Source organism: Salvia miltiorrhiza, chromosome 1 (assembly GCF_028751815.1).
Source record: "Salvia miltiorrhiza cultivar Shanhuang (shh) chromosome 1, IMPLAD_Smil_shh, whole genome shotgun sequence".
In the NCBI taxonomy this organism is placed as follows: Eukaryota; Viridiplantae; Streptophyta; class Magnoliopsida; order Lamiales; family Lamiaceae; genus Salvia; species Salvia miltiorrhiza.
In genome coordinates this window covers 20,307,800-20,318,147 of record NC_080387.1, presented here as the reverse complement: position 1 = coordinate 20,318,147, position 10,348 = coordinate 20,307,800, and the positions used below count along the sequence as shown (strand labels likewise).

Genomic DNA, 10,348 nt, shown 5'->3' with positions numbered 1-10,348 from the left:
CCGGGCTCACCCACTGACTATCGGCAACTGAATATATAATCCCTTCGGCAAGAAGCTTAAGGATTTCCTTGCGCACCATCTCCATCAGCATAGGGTTCAAGCATCGCTGGGCATCTCGCTTGGGTGTAGCTCCTTCGTCTAGGTTGATCCTGTGCATGCATGTGGCTGGCCTAATGCCACGTATGTCACCTATGCTCCATCCCAGTGCTGCTTTGTTTCTCTTCAACACCTCGAGCAGCGCCGCTTCTTGCTCTAGAGTCAGAGTAGACGAGATGATGACTGGCTTCTCCTTTCCGTCTTCTAAAAAGGCGTACTTGAGATTGGTTGGGAGTTCCTTCAATTCGAGTGCCGGTTTCTTTGCCCCCACCTGTTCCTCCTCTAAGCTGGGCAATACAGGTTTGGGCAGTGCAGGGCTACTGGGCAGGTCAGCGCTGCCAGGGCTGAAGTCAGAGCGGCAAAGCTCCCGCGTCAGAGCAGTGCCGAACTCTTCAGCTTCTCGAGCGAGTTCTTCCATGTCTGCTGATCCAGCGCAAACTTCCTCGCATTCCTGCTCCTGTAAAAATACCTTCTCAACCAAGCCATTAATAGCATCTATATATGAGCACTCATTCATCAGGCTCGCTGAAGGCATAGCCCGATTTTCATGCACTGAGAAAGACACCGACTCCCCCAACACTGACATTTTAATAGTCCCATTTTTGACATCAATCAACGTGTTAGTGGTCGCCATAAAGGGTCTTCCTAATAGCAAAGTGTGATCTCTACCATTCTCGTGCACATCCCCCAATCTCAAGTACGACAAAATCAATGGGCACTATCAAACCCCCGACTCTAACTAGGATATCTTCTACTATACCAAGGGGATACCTGACGGATCTATCAGCAAGTTGGAGGCACATGCGAGTAGATTTTAAATTACCTAACTCTAATTGTTGAAAAATAGAGTACGGCATCAAATTAATCCCTGCCCCCAGATCTAACATACCCGTGGCTTCCTTACCATTTCCCAAAGCAATATTAATCACAAAACTACCTGGATCGCGTTGCTTGGGTGGCAAAGATTGTTGCATGATTGCGTTTGCAACTTCGGAAACCAACACCTTCTCATTGTCACCGAACCTTCTTTTGTTGGATGCCAATTCCTTGAAGAGTTTCACATATGCAGGCACGTTTCGGATCACATCAAGAAGAGGCAAATTCACATTTACCTTGGCCAACATATTGTAGAATTCTTCAAACTGACGGTCCTGCTTCTCGTTTCTCAATCTGTTCGGAAAAGGAATCGGTGGTCGATAGGGTGCAGTAGCTTTGTGGAGCTTGACCTCCTTCTCCTTCTCGCCTTCTTTTTGCTTATCTGCCATCTCTCCATCAGTCGGGCTGGTCAGCGCTGAGCTCGGAAACTCTGGTCTAGGCTGGACAGAGCTTGGCTTCTCTGCTCTGGTGAGGGCAAAGCTTGGCTTCTCTGCTCTGGTCACGATAGAGCTCGGCTGCTCTGCGCTGGTGAAAGCAGAGTGCGGCTGCTCTGCGCTGGTCAAATTAGGAACTTTCACTTTGTTATCCACCATCTTACCACTGCGAAGAACAGTTACAGCAAGAGCTTGATACGTCTGAGCAGGTTGACCATGAAACTTCCCGGGTTGCTGTTGTTGTTGGATTTGATTCAAGGCACCGGAAAGTTGTCCAACCGTTGTCTCGAGCCTTTTGATCGTAGAAGCTTGGGACTCCATACTTTGTTTACTCATCTCCATAAAGGCTTGCAACGTTTCTTCGAGGGTGGACTTTTGTGGTGGAATCGGTAGCGCATTCTGTTGCGGAATGGATTGCTGCTGTGGGTATTGTGGTCTGTGTGGTTGAGAAGACCCCTGCGGTGGTGGGAAATACTGTTGTTGTGGATAGCCCATTTGGGGTGGTCGACGGAATTGATTCCCCCCAAAATTTTGATTTCCCCATCCTCCATTCGGCTGACTTCTCCATCCGCCCACGATATTCTGTGGACCTTGATTCATGCCCTGGCCATATGGTCTGCTCTGCATTTGATTGTAGCTTTGGAATCCTTGTGTCGCATAGACTTCCGCTTGTCCTTCCGGAGTAAATTCTCCCATTCGATGACACTCATGGGCTCCATGGTTGACATCTCCACAAATACCACAAGGTTCAGCGTACTGCAGGGCAGGGTTCGGCGGGGCCGACATTGGCAGAGCAGGATTTGGCTGAGTTGGCATCGGCGGTGCTGAATTCTGAACTGGAGAATTTTCCATCTTTTCCATCTTGAGTTGTTGGACTTCTCGCATGATCGAGGCTAACTGCTGCTGCATCTCGAATTGATTTGTCACTGCGCTGGCTTCAACTCTTCTTCCACGGATGGACTTCTGTTGGGAGCTTTCGGCCTATGTCTTGAAGATCTCTTTTAGGTCTGCAGCTGTCTTCCGAGCTATGTTTCCTCCTGCCGTGCTGTCTACCATAAATTGGGCAGTTTGCACTAACCCATCATAGAAGAACTGCATCAACATAACATTAGTGAATTGATGTTGAGGGCATTGACGGAGGAGTTCTTCATATCTCTCCCACGCTTCATGCAAAGGCTCGTCTGCTCCTTGGGTGAACTCCATTATTTTCGTTCTCAACTCCTGTGTCTTGTGACTTGGATAGTATTTCAGCATGAATTTTTCACAAGCTTCTCCCCACGTGGTGATAGAGTTGGGTGCCAGAGATAGCATCCACGTCCTCGCCCGGTCTTTAAGTGCGTAGGGGAAGCACTTGAGCTTGAGTTGATCCTCCGTAAGAGTAAGTAGAGGGATTGTTTGCACTTGTGTGCAAAAATCCCGGATGAATTGCAGAGCATCCTCGCTTGGCATCCCGTGGAACACCGGCAGCAGATTCGAATCATTAGGTTTTAGATTGTAGTTTCTCACAGCGGCGGGGAGCACGATTGCCGACGTGTTTGTATCTCCAATCACCGGCCTGGTGAAGTCTCCCATGTATTCCATGTTTTGAGCCATCTCCGTCTTTTCCTCGTTGAACTTCTGCTTAGGGTTGCAATTGGTGGAGCTGGCCTCTTCCTCCTTAGTGTGTTCTGCCGTGGCTGGCGTGTGCTCTGTACGGGCAGAGCTGACTTCCTCCTCGACTATGGTTTCCTCTGAAAGGGCGTGGTCAGAGTCAGAGCTGGAACCGGCAGCAGGGCTGGCAGCGCGGTCCTCAGCGAACACTCCTTTGCCACAACTCTTCCTGAAAATCCCTTTGCTCGTACTATGCAACGGGGACACAAGTTTGCCTTTAAGACTACGGCGTCCCTGCATGCACAACACTAAACAAACGGATTAAACGCACCGAGTGGAAGAAACGTAAAACAAAAATGAGAAAACACTGAATTTAAATAAAGCAAGTAAAAACGACACAACTAAAACGCCTAAAACTTTCCCCGGCAACGGCGCCAAAATTTGACTCAACTAGAAACACCTCTAGATTGACTTGCAATAGAACAAGGACATCCTAGTGATGGTAAGTTGACCCAGTGTCATCTCTCAAGGAAAGTCTTTAAGGGCTTTTAGTAGTATCGTAGGAAAAACAGTAAAGAAAGCAGTAAAGAGATTGATTATTAAACTAAAACTTGGAATTAAAAACTTAAGTAAAAACCAAACTTGACTCTAAATTAAACTTAACTAGGCAAGAATTTAAACAACTCGAATTAAACCTAACTTAAGGAATTAAATACTTGTAAATTTAAAGACTTCTAATCTAGGCGTGAAATTAAAGTGCATAATTTAAATTGCATAATTGAAAAGAAAGCATAAACATAAACGAAGAGCATAAACATGATTAAACAGAAATAAATTGAATTGAAATACGAAATACCGTAAACGTCTTGAACGTGTAATTGTGTCACGCAATCACAATCCAAGAAACTAAACTAAAATTGAAATTGAAATCTACTTAGAACAATGAAAACTCGAAACTATGAATCACTAAGAAAGCAAGTAAATTCCTAAGCTTTGGATGCCAACAAATTGCAAGGTGGCGTCTAAAACTAGGGCAAAAGATTGATTTTTACAATGAAAACTATGGCCGTATTTATAGACTTCAAATTCCTAAGGATCACCATGGAAGTTGCCATGCAAAGAAGAATTCTAAAGGTAATAGAATCGTGCAAAATAAGGCAACTTCCAGCTGTGACGTGCGCTTCGGAAATCATCTCCATTCTGGCCGAATACGCTGCTATCGCCAGAGAAACGGCTTCCGCTCTGGCGCACTTGTCCGCTCTGATTCCCGGTTTCTCTGGCCTCTTGACTTCTCTGCTCTGTCTGACTTTTCTGCTCTGGCATTCCGTTCCTCTGGCTAGTGATTCCTCTGCTCTGGCATCGGGGTCCTCTGGCGAGACTTCGCTGCTCTGGACTTTGATTTCTCTGGCGCTTTCGATTCCTCTGGCTATTGGTTTCTCTGGTCTGGCTTGGTTCCGCTGCTCTGGCTCTGGAACATTTCTCTGGCTTCCCATTTCGCTGCTCTAGCATGCGGGGCTTCGCTTCTCTGACATGCCAGAGTATGCACTCCAAACTTTCCAAAATTTGCACTCTTCATCTCGAAATTCTAAATCTCCTGCAAGGCATAAAATAGACCATAAAACGCACCAATTTCCAGAAGATTTAACTTAAAATAAGCACATGCAAACCCCTAAAATTAGAACAATTAGGCATAAATCAGCTCTCAACAATGAGGATACTCAAATACTTTACGAACGACTGATCATTCAAGAGGAATAAACCTTTGAGCTGAAAGTCAAAATGGCTATTCTTGAATCAACAGTTACTCATCTTCAACAGCAACTGGAAATACAGAACAAGTACAGCGGTGTCCCTGAGTCTGATGACAAAGACAAACGAGAAGAAGACAAGAAGGGAAAAGGGAAGATGTTTGAAGAATCGAAATGAAGTCCTCCGAGGAAACCAAGCAAACAGCTCCGCATCAACTGAGGACTAAGGAAGATCAAGGAATGTCATCTAAACAGAAACTCTTTATCCTGTAAATGATATTCTTAGATTGTCATAGTTCATTCTTCCTTGTTTTGTTCTTCTGCATTCTTTTGGAATTTTGTCTTTCACTGATCTCAATCTGATTTACGATTACTACTCTTACTCAGTCATTATTCTCTATGCCTTATTACTTGAGTTGATAATGGGTTATCTAATTTAGGGGGAACTCTGCTTGAGTTTTATCAGTACTTGGCTGTTTTCCTGACTGATTGTTGGGAACTTGTTCTTATTCGCTTTTATCATTGACTGATAAAGAAAATAGGGTTTTGTGTTATATTGATTAACTGGCGTCTTTGCGTTTAGTATTGGACTTTCAATTTCTGAACATATCTTTTTGAGCAAATCTTTTCAAATCATTGCATGCACTGTACGCCGCCTATTTTCAGCAAGAGATCATGCTCAATATTCCATATCAGTTTAAATCTCTTATTTTAAGGTATTCCTCTGACGGGCATTAATTACGGACGTCAAATTTCATTAAACCTGACTTGGCGCGCAGATTTCAAACCGCCCACTGATCATTAATTTCTTAGCAACAAAAACTGCAACTAACACAGGTAATTGTAGCAAGCAACAAGTAACCGAGTATCGTATCCACAGGGACTATTATAACGAATCACCTTAAGTAATCCCAATTAAACTCTAATAATATTCAGGCAAACAAAAGAAGGAAGGTTTAATTAACTAAAACGCAAATAACAATAATTAAGATTACGTAGGAAAATATCAAGTATAAAAGACAACTGATCCTAGGGTAGTAAATTCATTAACTAAATCTATGCAATAAATCTATTAATCCTATGTACCAGTTTAATCCAGTTATGATGAGAGATCACTTAATTAATCAATTACTCTCGCTAGAGCAGCAACGATCGTAGATTAGTAAATTCCCTATCTCCGTTAGGTCTCAAGAAAATCTACTAACTCCCAATAGCTCCTAAGAATAGCTTCCTATGATCCACCTATCTCCGCTAGGTCTCAAGGTTAAAATCGTATCATACATTCCTGAATCCGCTAAACAGTTATCTCCGCTAGGTCTCAAACCGAATAGCTAAACATGCAAACTATTGATCAGATAATTCACAAGAAATTAAGCACCAGGAATTATGAATCATAAACTGGAAGGCACAAAGGTATTAACAAATAAATCACATAAATTCAATCAAATATTTACAAACCCTAGAATCAGCTAAAGGATACTAGCCAGACATGCTTAAATAAAACATAAACATAATTAAAGATAATGCAATTGTAAAAACTGAATTATATAAAAATCGAATGAAAACGATTGTAGCGCTTGAATCTTCAATCTTGATCCAAGCCTTGAAAATTAGAAAACAATAAAATTCTAAAGCTAAAAACTAAAGTATAAAACTATAAAACTGAAAATATATGTCTGGGTGTCGGGGGGCTGTGTGTTCTCTCTCGAATAGGTCAAAGGAGGACCTATTTATAAGCTTCAGCTTTCCTTTGATCACCATGGAAAGTTGCCATGCAAAGTAGAATTCTAATGGTAATAGAATCGTGTGAATTAAGGCAACTCTCCAGCTGGATGCGCGCTCCGGAAAAACCTTCCTACTCTCGCCAAATTCGCAGCTCTCGCCAGAGGAATGGATGTCACCAGGGTAACGGGTCACGCCAGAGGAATGGGTGATTTCTCTGACTTCGCCAGGGAATAATGATCTCTCTGGCATTCGCCAGAGGAACGGGTGATATCGCTGCTACCGCCAGAGGAATGGGTGATATCTCTGGTACTCGACTCCTCTGGTTAGCGGGGAAGCAACTCCTCTGACATTTTCCGCTCTGGCTTTCTTCAGAGGAATGGTGACTCCTCTGGAATTGAGGACTTGACGTCTCTGGCAGCGGGGACTCTACTTCTCTGATGATGGCGCTTCTCGGCAGAGGAATAGATGATTCCTCTGACTTTTGATTCCTCTGATTAGCGACTTCTCTGACTAACGACTTCTCTGGCGAAGTGATTTCTCTGGACTGGAGACTTGATTCCTCTGGAAAATGCCAGATTCATCCTAAATTCTCCAAAAATGCAATCTTTCATCTCAAAAGCCTAAATCTCCTGCAAAGCATAAAATACACCATAAACGCACCAATTTCCATAAGATTATCTTAAAACACGCACGTATAAACCCTTAAAAATATAGTAAATTAAGCATAAATCAACTCCCCCACACTTAGTCTTTTGCTTGTCCTCAAGCAAAATATATATGAATCCTAGGAAGAAATTGATTTCAACAATGTAAATTTCCATTCAATCATTCACAAAGTCAATTCAAAGCTTTACCATCAACATACATCTCTCGTTCATGCAAGTAACTCAAAGTTTAAGAAGCAACAAAAGAGTAATGCGAGTAATTCGATCAGACCCAATTCTCCGCTAGAAGTGAATTCCCTAATGTGATCGCCTTTATAATCAATATCACCATTTTTTCACACTTTGTGTGCTTGAGATTTCTCGACAGTTGAGCCATAATTCATGAAATAAAACCATTTGGATGTATTCCAAAGTCTTTTCACGTGGTTTCCCATGCTCATAGTTAGACTAGAGGAGCAGAGACTCAGAGCTATCACTTTTTTAGAACAGGCCAGATGTTTCAGATCTGGCGATTTTGAAGTTGGCAATTCGTCCAACATTTTTCACAGATAAGATACGATCGTAGGCAATCACAATGACAACACTCCTTCTAGCATCTACCGGACAAATCACGTTTTACTAACTTACAAAAGTGTTGCAACAAAACTCATCGTTCTTTGCACAATCAAGAAACATATATCAAAGGTAAAACAAGAATATCCTCCATTCATTCACAAACCCGAAATTCACATCGAAAACCATCTTCTCTTCCACAAATTCATAAAAATTAGCCAAATTCGAGAGCAAAAACTAAGCATAGAAAAATCAATTTCGCCCAATTTTTAAAAATATAAGCAACAAAACACCCCCCTCCCACACTTAAAGCATGCCATGTCCTCAGGGCATAAAGGAAATAAAGAGAGTATAGAAAACATCCCTGATTTTCGGCATTTGAAAAACTGAATCATCGTGAGAGGCGGTGAAAAGGTGGGTTTGCGGCCTCGGCAGAGGGGAGAAAGGCTTCGCTGGACAGGGCAGCGAGGAAAGTGGCGGCTCTGGAATGAAGACCTCCAGAAATCTGGCAGAGAAACAATTGTTCCTCTGGCGGTGGCATGAACAAAGCGCGAGCCTCGCAACTTCCAAGCTCAACACCGTACAAAAACCCAACAAAACAACAAAACAAAAAGGAAACAAAACGAAACAAAACTATACTAAAAGAACGAAAAACAAAACAAAGAAAAACAGTTGGGTTACCTCCCAACAAGTGCTTAATTTAACGTCTAGAGCTTGACGATCCCTCATGGCTCATGGAGGTCGGAAACAGCACTCTAACCATTGGAAAGCTTTTCTACTCTTGGGTGCTTTTTCCACCAAAACACTTCTCTTGGCTCTAACATCCTCCACAAGCATTGCCCCTTTCTCATTCTTGTTCCGAAAAATCCGGAATTTCACTTTCTTCTTCTTGGGGGTATGGGTTTTCAAAGATCCCCCATCATGCTCCAAAAACAAACACATCTCAAAAGTCAGAACTTCTTTTGGTTTTGGAGTCTTTTTCTTGGCTTCATACTTGGGCAGCTCATTCTTCTCAACCTCTTCATCCTCCGAATTTGCTAGAAAACTATCAGCCAAATTAAGCACTTCATTCTGGGGAACTTCCTTTGGTGGAGGTTTCTTGAAAATCACAGTTTCCCCATAGGCTTCCAAAGTCATCGTCCCCCTTTGCATATCTAGTTTTGCTCCACATGTGGCAAGGAAAGGTCTCCCTAACAACAATGGCATCTTTGGATCCTCCGGAATATCCAACACTACAAAGTCGACTGGGAAGAAAAAATTACTCACCTTCACAAGCACATCTTCCGCAACTCCTAGAGGTTTAGAGCAAGACTTGTCAATAAGCTGAATTGTCTTGTTAGTTGGCTTCAAATCCCCCAGCTGCAACTTCTTATATACTTTGAGAGGCATGACATTTATGCTTGCTCCGGTGTCACACATTACTTTCTCAAACAATGACTTTCCAATTTTCACAGGAATATTGAAGCTGCCCGAATCTTCCCTCTTTGGAGGCAACTGATACTCCTTCACTGCGAGAATCTCCTCAAATTCATTGAATGCATTCTTCTTCTCCATCACAGCCTACACAATTTGCACCTCATTTGGCTTATTTCTCAAGATCTCCACGGAAGGAATATTCACAGCCAACTTCTTAAATGTTTCCAAAAATTTGGAGCTTTGCTCATCTAATCTTGGCCTCGGGAATGAAAGAGGGAAAGGTGCTACAGGCTTGTACTCTGGCCTGGGAAAGGTAGGAGTAGGAATTTTCTCCTTTCCATTCTTGCCGTCCCGCTGCTCAGTACGATCTCGCTGCTCTGCAGAGGAATGGTGATTCCTCTGCTCTGTATGATCCCGCTGCTTTTCACGTTCCCGCTGCTCTGTATCCTCAACTGAATTATCAACCACCCGTATGGAATGACATTGTTGATTTTGCTGAGGCTGTTGATTTTGCTTTTGATTGAGCTGAGTGTTGCTAGGAAATTTTCCTGGTGTGTGCTGCGCAGCTGCTTGGTTGGCCATCTGACCAACTTGAGTCTCCAACATCTGCACTTGCTTAGACAGTGCTGAAAAATTTTGCTCCATGTTGAAAATTTTGGTCCCCAGGTTTGCCGAGTTTGCCTCCATTCCGGTCACCTTCACCAACACTTGCTTCACCATTTCCTCCATTGAATCTTTCTTTGCCTCATTGATGACTCCCCCACTAGAAACAGAAAATCCAGGTGGAGGCTGCAAAGCATTGTTGGGATTTGAATAGGAAAAATTTGGATGATTCCTATTATTTGGATGATACGGTGGATTTCCGCCCTGATGTCCCTGATAGTTTGGCCTATGGAATTGGTACTGCCGCTGGACAAAATTAGCATCTTCAAATTGTGCTACATCGGATGAAATCGGCTGCTGAGGGATTTTGGCTAGCAGTGCTTTTCTCTCCAACTCATATTGCTTTTGAAGAGCTTCGTATTTCTCCTTAAAATCATCTCTCTCCTCGTTTACAGCTGCAATTCTTCTCGTAGAATTTCTGTCATTCGGCCATTGATAACTGTTGGAGGCCATCTCTTCTATCACACGATAAGCCTCCTTTGTATTTCTATGGAGAAGACATCCACCTGCAGTAGCATCCACCATACTTTTTGTCAGACCAGTCAAACCATTATAAAAGTGAATGATTTGCTGATCCTCCGTG

At 42.9% G+C, this 10,348-nt stretch overlaps 1 protein-coding gene across 1 annotated transcript; it reads right to left on the bottom strand.

Annotated features, from left to right (window-relative positions):
* Positions 1 to 761: 761 nt before the first annotated feature.
* LOC130995058 (uncharacterized) lies at positions 762 to 1,901 on the bottom strand. The gene is made up of 2 exons (XM_057920242.1): positions 1,034 to 1,901; positions 762 to 925 (listed from the first exon to the last, which is right to left on the bottom strand). The coding sequence occupies exons 1-2, from the start codon at positions 1,899 to 1,901 to the stop codon at positions 762 to 764; spliced, it is 1,032 nt and encodes a 343-aa protein (XP_057776225.1).
* Between the last annotated feature and the right edge of the window lie 8,447 nt (positions 1,902 to 10,348).

Coding starts and splice junctions, on each gene's coding strand:
- LOC130995058 (XM_057920242.1), bottom strand. CDS start 1,901: ATGGGCTATCCACAACAACAGTATTTCCCACCACCGCAGGGGTCTTCT. Junction 926..1,033: donor ACCCAAGCAACGCGATCCAG/GTAGTTTTGTGA, acceptor TTCAACAATTAG/AGTTAGGTAATTTAAAATCT.